General features: G+C 34.6%; 1 protein-coding gene across 1 annotated transcript; it reads right to left on the bottom strand.

Annotated features, from left to right (window-relative positions):
- Positions 1–15268: 15268 nt before the first annotated feature.
- On the bottom strand, positions 15269–17279 carry LOC120515203 (class E basic helix-loop-helix protein 23-like). Its single transcript, XM_039735959.1, has one exon. It carries the CDS (start codon positions 17018–17020, stop codon positions 16307–16309), a length of 714 nt encoding a protein of 237 aa, XP_039591893.1. The 5' UTR covers positions 17021–17279; the 3' UTR covers positions 15269–16306.
- Between the last annotated feature and the right edge of the window lie 6504 nt (positions 17280–23783).

The following is a 23783-nucleotide window of genomic DNA, read 5'->3' as shown; positions in this document are numbered from 1 at the left end:
GAACAGAAGAAATGTGTTTTTTCCTCATTTTTATTTTCTGCTTTATTAAAATCCTAACTCCTTTAGAACGGTTTAAGCTTTCACCTTATGTATGTATGCTTAAATATACTTTTGTCCCCATTCATCTATTACTATACGCTAGCACAGATATGCACGCACAAAGACATTGTAGACTAACAAATGAAGAGCAAGCTCTGAAAAACATGTTGAATGCTTTTTGGGTTGTTTTTTTTATTTTATAGAATTCTGCAGTTAAGCTCTTTATAAATAAATTCTAAAGGTAGGGAGAAGCATATTCTCTGTATAAAACACTATCTACTTATTATCTGGGCATTGGATCAGTCTCACAAAAAGAATTCTAAACGCAGTACTTGATTGTTGTAGGCAGACTACGTTTTTACTCTACCTTTGATGTTTGATTTGGTTTACTCATCTTGGTGCTTAGACTCCTGCCTGTTAATTAGACTTTGTTTCTGTCTGCATACTTTGATCCTTCTACCTCTTGATGTTTTCTTCAAAATGTGTGAAAAATAAACCAGAACATCTTTCCACCCTATGTGTTCATTGGACAGAAATTCAAATTTAGTGTTCTAAAGTCATTGTTGCATTAAGTTGATCTAATTTATGTAGGATGGAATATGCAGCAAAAAGAGGGAGAGGTAAGTATTTATTATGCTAGTTTGGTTATGAAAAAACCTGCACAATTAGTAAAATAGTCAGGATTAAGAAAATCTAAAATAACCTTAACTTTCTTGTACAAAGGCTGGAAAAAAAAGCAAAGTTGGCCATAGAACTGCACAGGATAAAAATTTTATGGCAATACATAAAGATTGACTGGAATGGACATTTGAACTTCGTGCTCAAAATATAAATGTGTAAAAGTGCAAGCCCAGTCTGCTAAAATAGGTAATTATACCCTATTAATTTAAGAAAAGGAGAAGTTACTGGAACATCATTTCACTGAGTTGATGCAATGTTTCTTTAGTCAATACCTGTTACAATTGAACAGTTGTTACTTTATTTCACATTTAATTTTTTATTTAATACCATGGTTGTGGTGCAATTGGAGGTTTGATACCATGCAGAATTTTATTTTACTATTAATTTAATTTTGATTAGTTTCTGACTTAGTAAAAAAAAATGCATTGTTATTTCAGTTTTTGCTGTGTTAAAAATATTTTGCATTATTATTTCTATTTTTACTTGCCACTATTTTGTTTTTACATGGGCACGACCATTTTGTGAACTGTTGTTTATGGGTGCCATACATTTGTGATGTATAATGTTGTCATTGTCCAAGTTTAAAGGTCAAAACCATACAATTCCTACCTGTTTAAGAGTGTAGATAATTCTCAAATGTGTGTAAATGCATCTACATTTAATTTACGGTTATTGAACTTTTGGCATCATTTCTTTTGACTTTGAGTTCTGTTTAGTGTTTATGATTTTGGCACACAGTTGAGGTTTTTTTTCTGTTCTGACCCTTTATTGATTTATCAATATTTTCATCTCCCAGTCCATGGTGGCACCCATAATATAACAAAATGGTGTCACGTAACAGCGATGAAAATATATATATAAATTTATTTAACAAGCTTCCAGGAAGAAATAAATGCAAAATATGAATTAAAGAATTCTGTGAGTAGAAAAAAAACACAAATAGACACATATTTTGTGGAAGAAGAATCACAAAATGGTACAAAAAGATTAAAGAAAATTCCAATTTATAACCAAGGTATTCTACATAGTGCAGCTTTGATATTTTCTGTGATTCAGACTCACATGGTACAGATTATAATAGGTTTGGTCTTCTCTGTTAAGTATAATCTGAAAATTGATTAATCAACAAAGGAGATCACTAATTCATTTTGTGAAACATATTGCTTACAACAGATTAACTCCCCAGTAATATTTCTTAAGATGATTGACATTAAGGCTTATTACTGTGAAGATGTTAAGGACATTTTTATCAAATAAAAATCGCTAGAATTACCCCTCCCCGTTGCAATTACGATTGTTCGATTAAATTATTGCCAACTATTACCCAAGGGTACATTTTATACAATCTAAACCTCTAAGGCAAATCTATGGTAATGGAAGACTACATTAGGAAGGGTTTTATTAGACTATCCAGGAGTAATATTGTTTTTTTTCTTTGTGGAGATCAAAGATGGTGGTTTGTGTCCTTGTATTTACTACAGAGAACCCAATAATGTAACCATTAAAAATAATTACATAGTTCATCTCCTCCTTGTTAAATTACGTCACTGGCTCCATCATTTTTACCCAAACTTGATTTTAGAAATACATTTAACCTTTTTATTATTAAGGAAGGAGCTTTAATATGACTAATAATAGTCATAATGAATAGAGGGCTATGCCCTCTGGATTAGCTCATACTCCTTTAATGTTTAAATTTTTTTGTATGATATTTTTCATGATGTTTCTTTGTGAATCTTTGTGTTGGTCTATATTGATGATATCCTAATCTTTTTCACAGATACTTAAATTCAACATGTTAAAGAGTTACTGAATAGACTTAGAAAAAACAAATTGTTTGTAAAATCAGACAACTAGGAGTTTCACAAAGATAAGGTTCTTTTTTAACCACTGTTTAACCTAAATGATTAATCCAAAATACCAGCTATTTCTAATTGGAAAGAAACAGACAGTATTAAACAAGTCCAAAGAGCTTTATGTCAATTGTTATGGACAATTTATTAAGAACTTTTCTGCTCTCACCTTGTCTAGTTCATCTTTTACAAAAAATAGACCCTTAGACAATTTGAAGTCTTGAAACCCAAGGCATTGTGACTCTTTAAAAGATTAGCTCATAACAACACCAGTGTTAAGACATTCTGATGCCTCTTTGCCATTCATTTATTGAAGCTGATGAGTCAAATATTGGAGTAGGAGCATTTCTATCTCAAAAAATCCCTAATATAAACAAGACACATCCTTTCACTATCAGTTCTAAAAAGTAACATTAGCAGAACAAAACTATGATGAAGGTAGTTGTTGGCTTAGCACTTGAGGATTTATGACACTAGCTAGAAGGAGCTGCATTTCCTTTTATTATACTTACAGACCATAAAAAACGTATGTATATAAAGAATACAAGATGATTAGATGTTAGGCAACCATACATGGCTTGTTCTTCAGTTACTTTGATTTATTAATCCCTTTAATCCCTTCCCCTAGTCACTAATGGGAGGCCATCACAATGGATTTTATATCTGATCTTTCCTCTTCTTGTATTTGTGAATAGCTTCTTGAAATTACTTAAATTGCTACTCAAAAAGCTACCAAGAGCTAAAGAATCAGCAGATATTTTTATACAGGCAGTCATTTGACTAAATGACTTTACTTCTCCATTGACTACTGATCAGAGTACCCAAATATCTATGCCAAAACTGATTGTGAAATAAATTTGACTGCTGAATATGATCCAGAAGTGTACTAAAATGCCATTATTCAAGTGTTTGTATGGCTTTAAGCCTCCGTTGTTCAATTTTCTGTCAGTGGCCTCCTTGTTACCTAACCTAGTGGGGTATCTCAGTAGGTTGTGTAATATTTAGAAGCTAGTACAGCTGTACCTGTAGACTGCAGAGACCTCTGATAAACAGTTTGTGGTGTGCAAACACAGAAAGGTCAGACAGCTTAAAGTCAAAGTGAACTTTATTGTCATCTCATCCATATAGAAGTATATAGGTAGACAAAATTGATTGCAAAGCTCAGGGTCCACAGTGTAACAACATGATGTGCAAATAATAAATTAAAAATAGAATTAAAATTTAAATTTAAAATTAAAACACAAACAAGACAATACATTGTTCAAAGGCAAGACAAAAAGTAGCAGAAATATTGTCATGTAGTTAGCAATATGAACATTGATGCAATGTATGGTATTTGCAATCTAGATACATAAATATAGTCAATAGATATGTAATATAATAAATAATAGATATACATAATACAGAAATTATCAGTGTATGATAATAGTTGTTTAAGACATATGTAAACAATGACAAGTCCGAATGTTTCACAGCAGAAGGATATCAAGAGTGTCCAAATACTTAAAGGTCAGTATGAGATTTTCAGTTCTTTTCTACATGATACTCATCTTTGCTGGAAAGTGGCCTGCATGTATAAAAGTTCTGTTTTTTGAGGTGGTTGAAGCAGTGTGGAACATCCCAGGGGGCAGCATGGTGTTAAGGAGTCTGACAGCTTGGAGGTAAAAACTCTCCTGCAGCCTGGCAGATCTGGTTTTGATGCTGCAGTATCTTCTCTTGGATGGCAGAAGTGTGAAAAGTCCATGTGAGGGGTGTAAGGGGTCCTGCACAATGCTGCAGACCTTGCGAACACTGCATTTGTAAAATACTGTATGTCCTGTAGTGAAGGGAGAGGCACCCCAATAATGTTCTCTGCTGTCTTCACTATCTTTGCAGGCGCTTGCGGTCGAATATGTTGCAGTTGCCATACCAGAGAGTGATGCAGCTGGTCAGAACACTCTCAATGGTGCCTCTGTAGAACATGGTGAGGATGGAAGGGGGAAGACTTGTTCACTTCAGTCACCTCAGGAAGTGTAGTCTCTGCTGGGCTTTCTTGATTAGTGATGAGGTGTTATGTGTCCACGTACGTTCCTCAGTTATGTGCACACCGAGGAACTTGGTACTCCTAACAGTCTCGACATCTAAACCATTGGTGCTGAGTGGGATGTGGGCAGGATGTGATTTTCTGAAGTCCACGATTACCTCTTTTGTCTTGTCAACATCGAGAGATAGATTGTTGTCTTCACACCATGCTCCATGTCATAAACTGGCTCCTTGGTACACTGGACCACATACCATAATTAAATCTGTAGGTTACTTTTAGATTAGCCTTTTCAAGATTCACCTCTCCTTTTACATCTATAGGCTTACATTTGTCCATTGTACTCCATATTATACTGTAGAAAAGTTTTGCCACATCTGCCTATCCACGTGGATGGGGATAATAAATAGGAAGTACTGTCAGTTCTAGATCCATGTCAGTGTGGCTCTTAGGCTGATAACATCCATGCTCCTCATCTCTTAAGACAATTTCCTATTCACCTTCCAGGAAGACTAGATGGACACATCCTGAGTCCATGCCTTAAGAGGGGAACACTGTTGAGGCAAGTTTTTATTTTAATTTCCCGTTTCATTTTGCATTTTCGCTTTGCATCATATAATAATCATTAAAAGAAATGGAAAGAAGTATTTAATATTTGACCAATCCTCAACTAAAACTATACCTTAAAGATTTGAATTCAAATATCAACTGAATTGAACTTAAAATATTGTAAAGTATACATTTAAAATTAAATTTAAAATTTAATGATGACATCCTGAATGTCATGAACACTAAGCATGAGCTTGTGTTCTGGCTGGGATGGTGTAAGATTCCTTACCTGGCAGGGAGGCCAGTTTAATGGCAGGACAGGGGGATATCACTAAGACTCACTGTTTGCTCCCCCAATACAACAGATGGAAGAGTCTTCCTGGGCTAAGGTGCCTGCATAGATACATGCAGGACAGGTTGGGAATTGCAATCCTGTTTGACAGCCTGGTTGGGTTTCATGGGTGTGACCAGGTGGAGCTGCAGGGAGAGATGGTTTCTACTTTAAGGAACTTACATCTGACCCGGAAATGCTTCCAACATTTAATGATGTAACACTGGGAATACTCCCAGGTCTAGCATAAAAGGGAGCCAGCATCTCACCTCAGGGAGTCAGAGTTGGGAGGAGTGGAAGTAGAGGAAAGATAGAGAGAAGAATATTGTTTGTAGTTGTACTTCGGCAACCTTTAAGAGAAGCCCATTAGAGGTATTTGTGAATAATATTTGAAATCGGGACTTCTGTTGGTGTTGGTGTATTTGGGGCTTGAGGGCTCAGTGGTGCCCCCTATAGGCTGCATGTACTTGACCGAAAGAAATCTGAGAATAAATATGAGAACAGATTAAATAAAGAATGCATTTTATACTTTTGTTGGAATTATTCCTGTTATATATATTTAGAGTGTGCAATATGTCATCTTATTCTGTGCGGCCACCAGACATATTTGCTTGCTTTATTGTAACCTTATTTGTTTCTTTTTTGGGCTTGTAATGCCTATTATAGCACTGATCCGGTCTATGGATTTTAAATTCCTGCTGTCTGCTTCTTTTCATGTGTAAGTATTATTGCACTGTACATTGTATGCCTGTATTCCAATTAAAAGTAAATATTTGGTTCATCTTACACTAACATGAAACAAATCAGTATATGTTTCTTAAAAAATGAGTTAACATTTTTTTAATTATTTGATGTTCACCAGAAGGAGTTGTTGCTCTAAATGCAGCTGCAATTTCATATATTAAACTTAATGGTTAACCCAGGCCAAATTATCTCCTTTATTTCTTAAGGCATTTCATTTATATCTTTGAAAACCTACAGTGCTATGCCGCATCTTTCTGCTTGTCTCTTTTTAAATTGACTGATCTGGGGTTGATTAGAAAAATTATGCCATTACTATTATCACGATGTATAGTATATGTATAGGATAGAAGCCGCTTGTCTTTGGACAGCTTTTATTTTATTATAATTCAAATGATGTTTTCCTTTATATCATTTAAAAGGCACTCGATGCAAAATCACTGCAGAGTAAACCTGTGACTTGATCTCCACAACAGACTATAAAAAATATGCTGAAATGTTACCTGTTGTTTTTAGGCATATTTTTTTTTTACCTTACTGTGCTTCAAGAGCTTTTAAAAATTCTTATGCATGATCACTGAATGTTGAGTCCCATATGCTTTTTAACAGTAACTGCAAAAATAATGTATTATTATATGGTACTCTTCACCTTGTTACAGGACTCAGAACACTGATAATTCAAATTAAAACATGCCTTGGGCCACACGACTATAGGTGAGACATTAATGGGATGTTGAACTAGATTCTCAGTTTAACCCATGGACTCCAGAATTTCACCAGGGCAATCCAAAACCCCAAATATACAGTAAGTGATATTAATTTTCTCTGTTCAATTTATGCATGAGTAATCAAGAACTGAAACAAAAATATATACTTTCTTCATTTGAAAAATAAATAAAGACTCAATTATAAAAGAAACACTAACAGAAGTTTAATTTAAAATGTCCTCTCATCCTTTTGCCGTCAAAACATTTTGTACGATTATGGAGGACATTTCTCAGCTGCATGGTCATAAGGCAAAGACCAGCTAAGTTTGTGTATGCTTCCTGTATACACAATCCCATGCCCACTCACTACAACTGGCACATCATCCGTTAATCCAAATCACACACTGCACCTTTGGGTCGTGGAGAAACCCGAGAACACCCAGGCATTATTTAAACGTAGACTTCATACCGGCAGTAATCCAGTCGAGAATCAAAGCCTGTTTATACATTTAGAACTTACTTGCAAAACAGATTAATTTTTGGCAGGCTCATGAATTATTCTGATTTTTTCAATATAGCGTTACCCAGAGCCAAGCTCATGCTCCTCAAGTTCGCTGTTCAAATGGCTAATAAACTGCACCCACACTTCATGTCACATCTTCACAAAAAGCAGATAACTCGCCCTAGAATATGAGCTTAACTATGTTAAATATGACAAGTCACACTATCGTTTGTTAATCCACTGCACATAAATTAGGTTAAGTGCAGCTGACAGTCCAAATCATGATGCTTCTCATTAACTCATTATTACGTTTTAGCTTTTCTCTGGTTTGGAAATAGCCATAATATTATTTTTAAATATAACTATTCAAAATTAACAATGATAATCACTGACATAACCTTTTTTTAATTAATGCCAGGATTTTTATAAGGTTGTAATCTTTAGTGCTGCATTTTTACTAAGCAAAACTAATTTCGAAGAAACAAGAAAAGTATTAGTGTGTTATACAAATCTGCCCCACAAGTGAAAGGAAATGTATACTTTTCTTTAGTTTCACCTAATTCTGATTTAATTAAACTGTTATGCCTTCCAGTTTTCTTTTAAATTAATTTATGGATTCTTGTCATTGATGTGAGATGTTCCATATGTTTTTTTAAGGAATAATGTGACAACACCCATTACACCATTGTAAACTTAGCTATTTATTATAGGGTCAAACAAATGTATGTGTTCCAATGAAAAGTCATTCTAAGTCTGCTAGTGATTGTAAGAAAATCTAAAAATATTCTTCATTGTACCAGAAGTTAGTCAGCCAAACCAAATGAACTTGATCTATTGTATGCTTGTACCTTGCATCCGCCAACACTTGGCACTTTGCACATTAGTAATGGTCAATTACATTGTCACTGTTACTAATTAATGAGCACTTTGTTTTCTTGTAAGAAGTGACAGCATTCTTTCATCATGCTTATTTGAAGAACTTCAGCTTGACTCCGTTATGTCTCTGGTTTGCCCAAAGTTCCCCACCAGTCCGTATTACTGGGGCCCCATTACTATGATTAGAGCATGTCTGGGATAAGCCTGCTTGTTTGTCACCTCTGATACTCCATCAAGAAGGAACTGGTGAGCTCCTAGTGCTTCTGTCGCCCAATCGAATATGACCTTTTTTCAGCTGACCGCGCTTTTTTTGCCCTTAATGTATTTCTTTTAATGTGGGCTTATGAATACTAGTAGAATTTATAAACCTCTGACATATCTGCTTACATCAAGGCATCATTTATTAAAATTAAACCTATATGTTGTTGCTTGCTTCATCCCCACAATACTGACGATTAAAATCTATCGTGTCAGGTGCCTTGTGGCAGTCGGCAAACGCTTTACATTGTTCAGGCATCTTGGAGTTTGCGGCCATGTAGCAGATTTGCCCTCATCTTATTAAAATAACGAATGTAGTCCCAATGGATTTAGACTGACTTGCTGGACGTCGGACTAAATCACAGTGTTTTCAGAACCAACTGAGTACGATTTCATTGTTTTAGACAAAATGGGGCTTAGAGGAAAGAGCAGTCATGAGGACATGTGGACTACCCTGAAGATTTTCTTAGTGTATGAAAAAAGAGAGGCTGGCACCCTTACACTGATAACAGCAGAATGCAATTTATTTATCAAAAATGGAATACAAGTTCACATACCAAGAAAATAAAGTAGCTTATTCTATCAGTAAATGTAGTGTTATGAAACTGGTTTAAAAATCAAAATAGATTCTGTTTTTACCATGTAATCATTTATAGACTTTTGATTTCAAATAAACTAATGCGAAAGAAAACTAGAATGCGAACAATAAGAGTTAGAGAAAACTGTGGCTCAAAACTCCCTATGAAGAATCTCCATTAGTGTATAACATGATATACAAGAAGTCAAATACTAAGAATTGCTTAATTACATAGAAAAGCTGCATAATGTGTTGACATACAGCTGATCGCATATGACAATGCCCTCCTTTTCTCTATTAAGTGTTTTGAGTATTTATTGATATTTACAGTCTTTAAAATTAATTTTGATTAGCATGAACGATTTATTTATTATTGCTAATTTGCTGGCCAGATAAAGACACAGAATTGCTACCACGTGGAACCAAAAAGGCCAACTGTCACTTGCTTCAGTTTCCTTGCATCTTATTGCCTCTGTGTCTTTAGCTTCAAACCATTGCCTCTGGTTTGACTGTCTGCCTTCTATGGAAATAATTGGCTCATTTAACCTTGCCATTATCCTTCCAGAATATGAAAAGCCATAAAGGAAATTTTATTTTTTGTTTTGGAAAAAAAGTCTGTGAAGATAAATAAATAAAACATTTAGACTATATATATATATATATATATATATATATATATATATATATATATATATATATATATATATATATATATATATATATATATGCACACACACACATACTGTATGCACATTCTACTATTCATATACACATTACATTTTATATATATACACACAGACTGTATATAAATATAAAATGTGTATGTCATTTTTTTTACTTCTTTACATTTTAAGCATTTTTTACTTAAGGAAATTAGAAGAAAACTTAGCATGATTAACTAATGATTGTGCTTGCTTATGTTCCATTAATATATGTTTAATTGTACGAATGTATTGAAATTACTATAAAACCTTCAGGTTTATAAATCCTTCACAGCACAAAACTGCTTATTACAATGCAATGTGATGAGTCAAAATTACTTTCAAATCATGCTGCTAAACTCTTCCTCCAAATTCACACTTACACCACTCTTACATAAGCAGGTTACATGTTTTTTACTTGAATAAATTTACTTTATATTATATTGAAGATCAGTGCAGCAAACAAGTGAAAAAAGGTGGTCATGACCCTTGGAACTCAGTTACTGAAGCCATATATGAAGCCATGTATTGTTAGTGTATTTTGATAAGTGAATTGATCCCTGCAAGAATTCACAGTAAATACAGTGCATTAACCCCAAATATAGATAGATTATATATATATATATATATATATATATATATATATATATATATATATATATATATATATATAAATATATATATATATATATATATATACAGAGAGAGAGAGAGTATGTATTTATAATATATAATATGTGTATATACTGTATATGTATGATATACAGGAAATGCTCCCACATTTCTTTTTACCTTTATTCATTTATCTGCAATATATATTCATAGTTCTGTTCATATTCATTATATCCATCAGTAAATCATTTTAGTTTATACTTGCTGCATTTATTTAATAATCTATTGTAATCTTGGCTGCTCCTAAATAAACTTTTGTTGGTGCATATAATTAAGGCTGCTATCTAAAACTAAGGTTGAGTGATTGTATACAGTGTATCGTGTATATATGTGTATGAATCTAATGTCCTAGACAAAGTACAAGCTTCTTATGAATTAATATGTAATTTTTTAAATACACAATAAATGCATGAAAAAAATCAAAATGAATGCTTGCGTTCGTTAAATGTTGTCAAGTTCAATGGCTATGCAAAGCGTCATTGCTGTAAGTCAGAATAAATCCAGTCCTGGCCTCTGATGTGCTGTCAGGCTCAGCCGTGTGTAGAAAGTGCCGTCAAGCCTCAATGACTGGCTTACCAGCAAACTCTTGCTGGCAGATACCTGCCATGTACTTGAGAGACTCTATCTCAGGCATACATAATATTATTGTAAGATTTAAAATGCCTAGAAACAAAAAAAAAAAATCTGTTAACATAAGGGAAAAAGATACAGCACTGAAATGTTTCCTAATTTAAATTCACGGGACAAGGCAGATGAGTACACAGCTTAGCTACTATTGCAGACAGTCATAATGCTACTATTAAATCACCAACAGCAATTCATAATCATCCAATAATTTTAAAGAATATTGCTACATTATGTGAATAAATACATTGAAGGCAACCTTGTATTATCAAATTAACTTATCCTTTAATACATTAAAAAAAAATAGATGGATATGCTCTGTATTTCCATTGAATTGATGATTATTTTTTGTTAATGTAAATATTTTCCAAATCACTAATAAGAAAAATGATGTCAGAAATGATAGTTAGACTCTCTTTTTGCAAGTTATTAAAATAGTCACATTCATAAAAGAAGCTTAGTAGTTTGGTGTTAATGTTGCATGCATTTTACCTCCACTATATTTCTAATTAATGTATAGTACACGTCACGTTATTTGGAAGCACACTTAAGAAGGATACATTGAACTGAATTTGCCAATGAATATTTGAATGCTATAGCTAAAATGGTAGACTTTGCTAAAACTCTTCTTTGGTCATGTTGCAGCCCCACCTGAGTATTAAATGATGAATCAATTTAAATCATGAAAGAAACAGGTTGGCTGCCATGTTGATAAAGTGAAAATGTTCACCATGCTCTAGACTGCCAAAGGCGATGATGTGATTCTGCATTCTGTTTGAAGATCAAGAACATAAATAAGAAGGCTGGGAACTGACTGACTAACTGACCAACTGACTAACTGATAAAATGATTATGCCAATAATAATAATAATAATAACAATAATAATTGCGCTAAAGGACAACTGCTTAGTCCCGTGTAGTCCAGCATTTGTAAACATGTTTTATAATTGTTTCTCTCTCTATTTAGTAAATTAATTTCAATTTTAGATTATATGTTTCTGTGTGCTTTTCTTCATGAATAAAAATAGTAATCACAAAGGAATTCAATTGAGTAGGGTAGCACAGTGGGTAGTAGTGCCACCTCATGGATCCAGTGTTCTGTGTTCAAATCAGACACCCAGTTGCTGTCACTGTGCACTCTGCAATTCTCTCTTCTTTTTGTGCTCCAATTTTTTCACTGATACACGGGTTACGTCAACTAGCAATTCAAACAGGCCCTGTGTGGGCGAGCATGAGCATGAGTGGGTGCTTTGATGGACTAGGGGGCTGCCTTGGACTCTTTTCTCCCTTGTGCCCAGTGCTGCTTGGAAAGGCTGTGGCCCACTGCAACCTTAGAAGTGTGCTACTTTTTAACTAGTTTAATTATAAAACATTCCATCTAGGTAAAATTCAACGCACCACAAACAGATGATGTGTATAAAGTTAAACTGACAGTCATCTGTGAGCTGGGATTTAAGGTGCTGCTACTTTAAAAGAAATTTATGTGCAATTTAATATCAACAGTGAGCAGAGTATTCTGCAGTTGTAATTGTTTGATTGCATTTTTATAGCATGCTATCGCTCGCCACAAAAGAGACAAGAAAAATCATTTACAGTACTGGTTAATCATCAGAGTACACAACTACAGTACCTTTCTACATCTGATATTGACTTTAGCGAAGCCCCGTGTTATATCACCATCATTCATTAAGTCATCAAAATACATTATAACTTTCATTGTAGTGCTGTACTGAAACACTTCATATATTTAGTAAAGCACAACTATTACAGCAATGGATATTGAGATTAATGGAGTGCACAATGATAACCAATGCATCCTTTTGGTGTCAGGCAAACTAACTACCTTATGGAAAGGGGTTAAAACTGTGGTGGGTTATTTCAAAGACAAATCCAAATGTAGTAGATGTGTTGTGGTTCATTATACTTTTCCATATATAAAATAAGAAGGAAGAAAAAAATAAAAACATACTTATTTTTACAAGCACTATCCTGCATACATAGATAGAGAGATAGAAAAGGCACTATATAATAAATTGATAGATGTGAAAGACACTATATAATGGATAGATAGATAGATAGATGTGAAAGGCACTATATAATAGATAGATAGATAGATAGATGTGAAAGGCACTATATGATAGATAGATAGATAGATAGATAGATAGATAGAAGTGAAAGACAAAATACAATGCATAAATAGATACTGTTTTGAATACACTTAATATTGTCCTTTATACATTTGTGTAATATGACTTTTTTTGAAAAATGTTTGTATTTCCAAAAAAAATGTAATAAATTAGCTTAGTCTATCGAGCCAGCATCCTTAGAAGTAGTAAAATTATCAAGTGTAAAGTGAAATTATTATTTGAATTTGCACTGTGTAGTAACCTTTACGCCATTACAGTTAAACCAGGATATCTGAATGGATACACATTACAATAAGTATGTTCTCACCTTTTAAGAATATTCAATTTTGAGACAATTAACGGAAATCGGAACAGTTGCTTAAAGGATGTGAGTTTTAAGTGTTTTAAGTGTTACGGAGTAAATTTAATTTCATTAAGTTATTAAGCGGAAGTTGATAATCGTGTGTGTCGTCTGTTTGGTACAATACTGACATTGTACTACTGACAATGAAGTAAAATTTAAATAATAAATATACCTCGCATTTCTTAAAACGACTTTTAAAAATAGTGTATCATTATTATTATTATTATTATTATTATTATTATTATTATTATTTTGCGTTACCTTCAGTGTCTCTGTCGGACACGATCACACGTGGTGTCTTAAAATTCTGAGTTCAGGTGCCTCAGAGTTGAGCACAGTGAATGACACTTTTAAAAGTGTATTATAGAGCGAATCTCCTTGATATTAGTCTGTTTATTGAGGGGAAAATATTTAAGGAATTAAACTTTCAACGCTGGATTAGTGAAAAATGAAGCAGGCAATGCCCGAAAGTTTAAACAATGATAGGCAAAATCTGGCAATAGTCTCTGGACGTAAACCCTTAAAATGCTAAGATCTGAGAGGAGAGCTCTCCTATGATGAAGTGTGTACTTCAGGATACTTCTTCAAAATTATAAAATCGTCTCCCGTTCACAGTACTTTTTCAGGGTAATTTATTTTCCGTGCCTCTTTTGCTTGTGCTAATAACTTAATTTTCTCATAATGTTTAACTTTTTTGATTTCTTTGAAATATGTTAAGTAATGACCTGCTTTCAGGACTAGGTATCCGACTTCGATCTGCAATATACGTAGGATTTGCTGCTAATTTAAAATTGAAAATAGGGAGAAGTCTTATGATAGTCTACCCCACATGATCTTCGAATTATCTTAACAGTGTAGACAGCCATCAAAATTGGTTTAATAGCACGAGTACTGTAGGTGCACAGAGGCTTTGTAACACAAATATTTAAAGACAGGTCCTCTGCACCCTGGGGCTATTCATAAATTCCCCCCCTCAGCAATCCTGACACAGCAATGTCTCGTTGCTTAAAGCCAGCATATTTATGGTCTCCGTGATCCAAAATGTTACATCAATGTAAATGAAGAGTATAGTTCTTATATCACCTTTAATAATGAGCAATAAGAAGTTAATTAGAAAACCAACGAAGATACTAATGATAAAAAGAAACAGTTTTATTGAAATATGGAATTAAATTACTGAACTCTTTTTTCCATTTGCCAGTCCACATCCATGAAAACTTGATTATAAGAAGGGTCCATTTATTAGAACATTCATCGGCTCTTTCTTTCTTTCTTTCTGTCCATGTTACTGTACACTGGTCAAACTAAAATAAAGTCAGGATTAAAGTACCTCAGCGTGTTAAATATCTCAATACAAATTTGAATTCTAAACATTTAAAGAATTTTGCCCAAAAATGAATCTGAAGAAGGATTTGCCCTGTAAAACGGTGAATGGCAAAACCATTAGAAAATGCTTTTGCTTTCACATTAAACATTTTAATTTAAAAGGCGGCTTTTAATATCATTTTAAAGAGACACAATCTTAAATGCGTTAATCCAGTAGAAAGCAATTTAGCAGATGAACAGCAGGCCTATATACGTTTAATCAACAATACATTTCATCCTAAACCAATAATAATATTGAAAGTACCCTTTAGCTCTGTTCTGTCATAGTTAAAAAAAAAGTTTTATTTCTTGCTTTATGTCATTTCATTTTGATTGCTTAATGTTTTAAGTTATTACAACTGCTATGTTGTTTGCAAGCAGGATTGTCGCGATAAAATCTGCAGGAAATTACACATTTTGTTTTTTCATAAAGATCTGTTAAAACCCAATAGACACTGAAAGAGATAAGTATGTACAACAGAGACACATAATGAGAAAGGAATAGAGTTTAGGGGAAGAAAAAAAAGTTAGACAAAAAAAAATCGAGATAAAAAGAACTTTCAAATATGAGAAAAACTTTTCAGGAAATACTGATGCATTTTTATTATAAACACATATAAACAATATAATATGAAATTCAAATGTCTGTACTTTTCAAACGCTTCGAGTCACACCTTATAACCCGAAGACTGGAGCCAGAGTAATATCGCACATATATGCAGTACAATCAATTGAATTGTGCAATTTCAAATATCAACATTTTCAGTACATATATTTGTGTAAATTCACACGGATATCTGTCTCATATTTGGTGATGATTTCATTCAGTACCAAGAATCCCGTCAAATTAACAAACACAACTTACAGTAAGTAAAATATTCACAGCTGACTTTTTTTGCGGTGGAGTGATGTTGCATAGTTGCTCAACTTGAATTGTGTTGATACATAGTTTGTCATTTGTGAAACGAAACACGTCTTTACATTGCAAACGCTTAGTTTCCTTGCAGTGAGGTTCTGCACCTAAAGTACAATTAGCAGGCAATGACAAATTCTGTTTACTAGTTGCTCGGATTTTCAGTCTCAGTTGATGTTGTTGAAGGAAAATGCAAAAAAAAAAATATATAGGAAGTAATTAGAAAAGAAACACAAGTTTTAAGGTTAACAGCGTTTTTGAATGCACATGTCTTTAATTTATTTTTTTTCTGGATGAAAGATGTCCTTTAAATATGGTATAGGATTATGTATTATGATAATGTCTTAGTATAAGTAAAAGGACTGACAGATGGGCGCGTGAATGAATGAGTGAGCAGATTAGCGACATCAAGGTTTATCGTTGCAGTGCTTAAAGAGGTTGGAGGGTGCCCCGGTGTAGGAAGTACACTTTTCTGCACAGGTAGCCAAAGCAGTCCCGGTGAAAGGATAAACAGCTGCTTGTCCAAATGGTGCCAAAGCCGTTGGAATGGGAGATGTTAATGTCTGACCCTGGTTCAAATATGCGACCAGCCTCCTCATTTCTTCCAGCGCTTGTGCTTGCATTAAAATGTAGTTCTTGGCTAACAACAAAGTTGCAATTTTCGAGAGTTTTCTTACTGAGGGGCTGTGCGCATACGGTATGACAGATCTAAGCCCGTCCAACGCGTCGTTGAGATCGTGCATTCTCCTCCGCTCTCGTGCATTGATGCTCAGCCGCAACGATCTTTGTTCCTTCGGTTTTTTGGTGAGGGATCCGGTGTGTTTATCCTCATCGAACGCAGATCCCCTTTTCCTTTCATCCAAATGATCGAAACTGTCGTCGTCGTCACTGGTCTGTTCTCCTCCACTCTCCGCGGACTTTGCAGTCGCGCTCGAAAGGAAGTCAGTTTCACCCGGTCGCGCATAACGCCCCGGACTTGCAGCACCATGGCCAGCGCCAAAGGTGAAAGCTGCCTGGCCGTACCTCTGGGTCAGATCAATCAACGTGTCACTGCCTATCGATTTCAGCTCGTTCATTCTCTTATCAGAGCCATGGAAAAGATCTTCTTCTCCAACGTTCATTTTTAACGTAAGTCAGCAGGAACAGAAAGTTTTTGATCCCTCTTGGTCTCTTGAATGCGTTTCCGTTTATCCTGTCAGCTCACTTCTTGTCTTTTTGCCTTCCGTCGGCTCTTTTCTGATCCTTCAGCTTGTTAAAAGTATCTGAGGCGTTTCAATGAATCTAAGCGAGCTTCTTGTTGATGGAGCTGCACAGCGTGTCAGCCCTAGCCCTGGGCAGGATGTGACTCATTTTCCGTCCCACTTGCTGGCTAGTAGAGAGTATAGCCTACTGGGATTAACTATCCGCCCAATCAGGGAGGCGTTTTAATTAATAGGATTAAAACCTTTTAATATCAGAGTTTGAACATCCACTGTGTGTTTCAATATAAGATTAATGATGGTAATGAGGATGCAAATAATGCTCTTCATAGGTTGGGTCGATTTTGCCATTTTTGAGATATTGTAAATATGATGATTTACGTAATTGTGCTGACCTAACCTATCCCCCTGGTTATTGCCCATTTCTCTGTTATTCAGCATTCGATATTTAACGGGTGTGTGTGTTGTGTATGCTTGCACTCTATTTTAGGATATTACGTAAACACTTTAAAAACTGAAAGGAATAACACAATAGAACTTTCGATTTGTGTAATCAGCGTGGAGCTGGCATGCTGTCCTGGGTCAGCGATGGTTCTCTGCATGTACTCCGATTACACCCATAGTGCACACGTTAGTTTGCCAGAATGGAGAACTTGTGTGCTTGCATGTGCCCTCCATGAAACAGCGTCCCGTCCAGCCATGGTTTCTAGTTTGCATGCGAAGCAGCCAGGACAAACAAATGTTTGATACGATCGTTTGTTGATTTGTGGGCTGCGTGAATCGCATAACCTTTTTTTAGGCTGCATCAATGCAATTGTTTCGTACAATATCAAATCCCTTAGTTATTTGGTAATGTAACATAATTTTTTCCTGTCCTGTACAAGAACGAAAATGTTTCAGAACAGAAGCTATGCAAAAAAACGGCGGGTTTTCTCAGTTATTATTGCAATAACCACATGATCCTTCCATCCATCCATTTTCTGTAATTTGTGGTTGAGGGGGCCAAATTACCATTACAACTACAATACACTCCAAGTATTGGCCTGTTAACTCAGCTTCTGTCTTTGTGTGATCTTTTAATTCTTAAGACTAAAACTTGCTTTGTGCTCAACATCCCTTTATTTTTTAGCGTGAAATTAAACGATAAACTTTACAATTAGACAAAAAATGTATTACTGTTTGACTTTTGATTTTTGCAAATAGATCATTTGTAAAAAAAATGCATCTTTACTGCACGTTGTTAAAGTTTGTTGTTGCCTTATTGTTTTTTTTAACGGAGTGCAATCTGCAAATAATTTTTTGTTTTACCTTTGAATTTGATAAAGTAAACCGCTACACTTCAAAGCGCTGAATATGTAATTCATTTACCTATATAGGCGGTACATTGAAGGCATCGCTGCATGATTATTTCCCCTCGTCTTTAGGAACTCGAGTTTAACTCGTTTGTTCACTCTTCTTACAGTGCCTACTTGGAAAAGACTGGTAATGCATCATTCCCATTGTTCATTTCTTTTTGTGTTAAAGTGGCATATGATTTACTAGCACCGCGTCCAGACTTAGCAAGAGTTCTGAAGCGAGCATCCTCTGGCTCCTGCGGCCGTCACTTTGTCGGTTAGCAAATACGTTGATTTTTAAGTGTATATATTTATTCATTATTTTCAAAAAGTCAAGGAGATTTAACTTCGGTAGGTTTTCACCAAAAAGTCACAAAAACTATACTTTACGACCCGAACTGGAAAGGCGGATTACTCGCACTTTTTACAATATAAGGAGGGACAGCTACACTTTTCAAAGTAATGCTTCTAAAATGGCTCTTTACTTGGTTGTGTGGTTCCTCGTAGAAATATTGTTTGTCAAATAACCATTTTACTCTGCGAAAGGTTCTTTGCATATGCACTTAGTTCTTTGGCTTTAGAAAGGTTCCTAACACGTTTATAAAACAATAATAAATAAATAAATTCTATAATGTATAATAAATAGTACTGCATGCAGCTCGAGTCCATTTATGGTCTATTCATGGTTATTTACTGAGCTTATTAGAGACCTAAATAAGTGAAGATTCTTTGTGGAACCCTCTTGCGGATCTTTCCTTTGGGGACCACAAAAGGTTTACATATGGCACCGCTCAAGAAGCACTACTTTGGCACACTTATTTTTAAGAGTGTAACGAGCGAGCAAGCAAGCAAGCAAAGTATTTTATGCTTCAATGTGTTGGAAATTTGTACAAAATCTTTTTCAAAGGAAAAGTTCATTTAGGATGGAGTTAAAGATTAAACTGTTAAACAAAATTTAATGTGCCCCGAAAGAAGTGTTCTATCTATCTATCTATCTATCTATCTATCTATCTATCTATCTATACAAATACATATATATCCATCATTTTCTAAGCCGTTAGTTTTTAGGAAAACTTATTTAGCATCGCCACCGTGTGGCTAAAATGAAAACAGATGAAGTGCAAAAATACAAAACACATTTTTATTTATTTTATTGAAATAAAATAACATTGCATAGTATCAAGTCGAACTTATACAACAAATGACTTCATAATCAAACAAGAAACAATAAAGTTAAAAAAAAGAAAGCAGGAAGAAAAAAGAGGACAAAACCTAACAAAGTTTACACATTTGTAAAGAATTATTTTTTATTTACAGATGTTTGATTGTAGTTCAGAGTTTTAACTTTTGGGTTTATCTAAAACAAATCAAATTCCAGATCCTATCTGATCAGCTCGCAGGCTTATATATTTTGAAACGACACAACCAATGTCTTTAGTTAAAGATTGGCAAGTTATTGTTTCTGACATTTAAGCAGTGTATACTCATGGACGTCTGGACATATTCCACAGGCTCTTTTATTGAACATAACTAAAATTTAACCAAAAAAGAGGTCACAATCACAATGACTTTTTTGATTAAACAGTTTATATATTTATACAGTAGGTGTGAAATTAAGGTGCATTACTAATTTCTTGCTAGCTAACCATATACAACACTTAGCTTTTCCAGATATTAATCTCTTTCAATATTGTGTACACTTTTCAGTTGCTAAAGTGGTAATAAGATTTCAAGTAGTTGCTTATAATTCACATACAAATACAAATGTGCTTTTTGTAACTCATCTGTGGAAATGATGAATATCAAATTATATCAGATAATTCTACAGGAGAATACCAGAACAGAAATAGATAGATAGATAGATAGATAGATAGATAGATAGATAGATAGATAGATAGATAGATGTTAAAGGCACTATATAACAGATAGATAAATACAGTAGATAGATAGATGTGAAAGGCACTATATAATAGATAGATAGATCTTAAAGACACTATATAATAGATCGATTGATGGATGAGAAAGGCACTATATAGATAGATAGATAGATAGATAGATAGATAGATAGATAGATAGATAGATACTTTGAAGGCAAAAGCAAACAACTATGAGATGTGACCAAGAATCCCACTGTACAAGTGGTGCTTATTTAAAGATTCCTCATTTTACAGCATTGGGCACCAACAGTAAGTCTTCTCATCACTGGAGCAAATCTGGCAATGAACTCAACATTTGCTGTATATTCCTGTATTGTGATAAAATGCAATATATAATAACAGGATTACGCAGTTGATGTTTGGTATTTTCCATGAAATATTTTAAATATTAATGAAAATATTTTTTCTTTCAAAACTGTCAGCATCACATTAACAATTTTTATACTTAAAGTATAGCTAGTAATTGTTATCAGAATCTTGCTACATTTCTATGAGTTTATACTACAAAGTGGAGCATTACTCCAAGATAGTTGATGTTTCAATGCAGAGCTCAGTCGGAAAGGGAATTCGATTGTTTATAAGTGGCTTGGATTTGTTTATTTAATTTTATTTTTTGTAAAATCTGTGAAACACAACTCCTCCAAGATGGTGCTAGATTTGGCTTCAAACACATACCTGTAAATGAATGCAGATGACAGCTTAGCACCTACCTTGGTATATTCCGAGGGTCCCTCTCTTTTATACTGTGCTGTGATGCCCTGTGCTTTCTAACTCCTGCACAGATTCTATCCTGGGTATCTTGCAGCTCACAACCAAACGTAACCAATGTGAGTGAGAGACATAGACAAGTAAAACTGTAGTGCAAAACCAGCTGTTCTTTTATTGCAGAAAGTGCCAAAAACAAACTATAGTTCAGTGTCATGCAGTTCATTCAATTACAGTCAAAAAGGCATTGACACAATAAATAAATACATCTCTATTTACATGTGTACATCTGCACCCCTAAAGGCTATGCAGTAAATAAAAAAAATCTATAATAAATTGTTTCCATTTCCCAATAATAAATAACTGCTCAGGAAGATATACCAAAAAGAACAAAAACAAAAAACAAAAAAAAAAAACCAAATGAAAAATCAAACTGCTCACCACCCTTTCCCAGCACTCCTCCATTACACTGAATAAATCACAGATATAATTCACCCCAAACTCTATTTTCTCTTGATAGTCTATCAAAAGGCAAATGACGACTTCTAACGTCTGCTTTCTTTTTGTATATCATTGCAGGGTTTATACAGCCAATCCCCTCACACGCTCTCCTGAATTCTCCTAGTAGAAGACACGCATGACACTTCTTGCTCTGTGATTTGCTTCTCACAGGTAGGAATTTCAATGCATGTATGCACATGAGTTTCATCGCTCAACTCCCTAATGGCTACTTAAACTCTCTCGGGCCATTTGTTTCTGCTGGCTGCCATTTTAAAAATGCAATGCTCCTTTCTTCCAAAGTCATGGACTAATGCTGGAATGTTGGTCCCCTTTCCCTCAGAGACATTCAGAGACGTGTAGGACTCCAAATTCCAAGCATATTCCAGGTGAGCCTCTGCTGAGGCATGTCCTAGTGCCACTATGGAGCTATTATCAATGAAGCACCCGTCCACGCCATCCAATTTCACTTTAGGTAAGTATGCTCTAAATATTAACAATTTCTATAATAGTTATAATAGCTAATACCCAAAAATGATACTGACTACAGTCTGCCCATTGCATGCTCTCATATGCTATGGTTATTTTTTTTTTAGAGTGACCATGTGTGATGTCACATCTTTCCATTACTTTATGGTGACATCCATTACAGTATAAGAGAAGCACAACACCACTGTTAATTTGCTGCCTGGTATTCACAAAGCACAGTTAAAATTTAGCTCCATTTCAATTTGTGTGAAAATAAAAGTCACAGGAAAACATTTAGCAGGTATCACATCACTGAAAAAATAATGCAGCCATCACATTTTTAACTGTGTTGATTATTGTTTTCTTTTTTTACATACTGAAATGATATAAGAGGTCAACACTATGTCACAATCTGGTAAACTCAGTTACTAACATTTTTCAAAAAAAGCAAAGTATTAAAATGACGAGATTGCAAAGATCTAAAACAGGGTGTGGCATTGCATTACATAACTTTCAGCTTCACTACTGAGCTGTCCCATTCATACTTTGAGACTATGCAAGGCATTAGAACAGGGATCCCCAACTCCGGTCCTGGAGGGCACCAGTGGCTGCAAGTTTTCATACTAACCCTTTTCTTAATTAGTGACCTGTCTTTGTTGCTTATTAACTTCTTTTGAATTCATTTTAATTGACTTGTTTTTTAAGATTTGTTCCCCATCATCGTTCCTCTAAATTGCTTCATTTCTTTCCTTAAATGGCACCCAAACAGAAATGATGTGTGAAGTGAGTGAGCCAACAGAAGACTAGCTAAGTCAGAGCCTCAAACTCCAACCAATTTCACTCCAACCAGTTGCTTAATTAGGAGCCGATTCTTGTTGTTAATTAAACCCGTTCTTTAATTCCATAGCTTGTTGCTGTTCTCATTGTATGCAATGGCAGACATTTCCAAAATTGCTGATTTTCTCTTTTCTAAGAGCACTGTTAAAATGTTTTGTGGACCTGAGCAGATCATCATTCCTGCGACCTTCGCCTTTCTTTATGTTCAGATATTGTATGATGGATACAGTTTGCTGGTCCTGTTTTGGCTCATTTTGTATCTCATTATTGTTAGACTGCTAATTAAGGAAAGAGAAACATTTAATGGATTTGAGTCTTCAAGAGCAAGTCAATTCAAAAAGAAGCTAAATTAGCAGCAAAAGCAGGTCACTATTTAAAAAAAGGGTAAGAATGAAAACCTGCAGCCACTGCGGCCCTCCAGGACTGGAGCTGGGGACCCCGGCATCAGAAGGTAATGGAACTGCACCTGCTTAGTTAACCTTTAGAAAGTAAAGGTTGCTCAAATTCCCTTCTGTACACATTGGTGTGTTCTCCAGTCATTAATAACTAACACCAGTTCATAATTAATCTGGTTTTGCATAACTTGCTGAAAATAAGGAGCCAATGTTAGAAACATTTTAGGGTAGACATGCTATTCTCTGCTGCTCCAGTGCACAATAATTGTACTGTGTATTCCAGCCCTCATTAGCCAGTAAAGTATTCAGTTCATGGAAGTCTTTAGATCTCTGGACCTTCAGAAGCCTTAGTATATTGTGTTTGCACACTTTGATCAATTATGTCTTAAATATGGAATTCTTTTTACTACTTTTCATTTATTGAACCTCCCTAATCTTCCATCAATATCTGTGCTTGAAAATATTTAATGAGAATATGGACAGTATTTCTGCACTTTATCAACTAATTTCA

This window comes from Polypterus senegalus, chromosome 14 (genome assembly GCF_016835505.1).
Source record: "Polypterus senegalus isolate Bchr_013 chromosome 14, ASM1683550v1, whole genome shotgun sequence".
NCBI classification, from domain to species: domain Eukaryota; kingdom Metazoa; phylum Chordata; class Cladistia; order Polypteriformes; family Polypteridae; genus Polypterus; species Polypterus senegalus.
The sequence above is the reverse complement of the archived record's forward strand: the minus strand, read 5'-3'. Positions and strand labels throughout refer to the sequence as shown.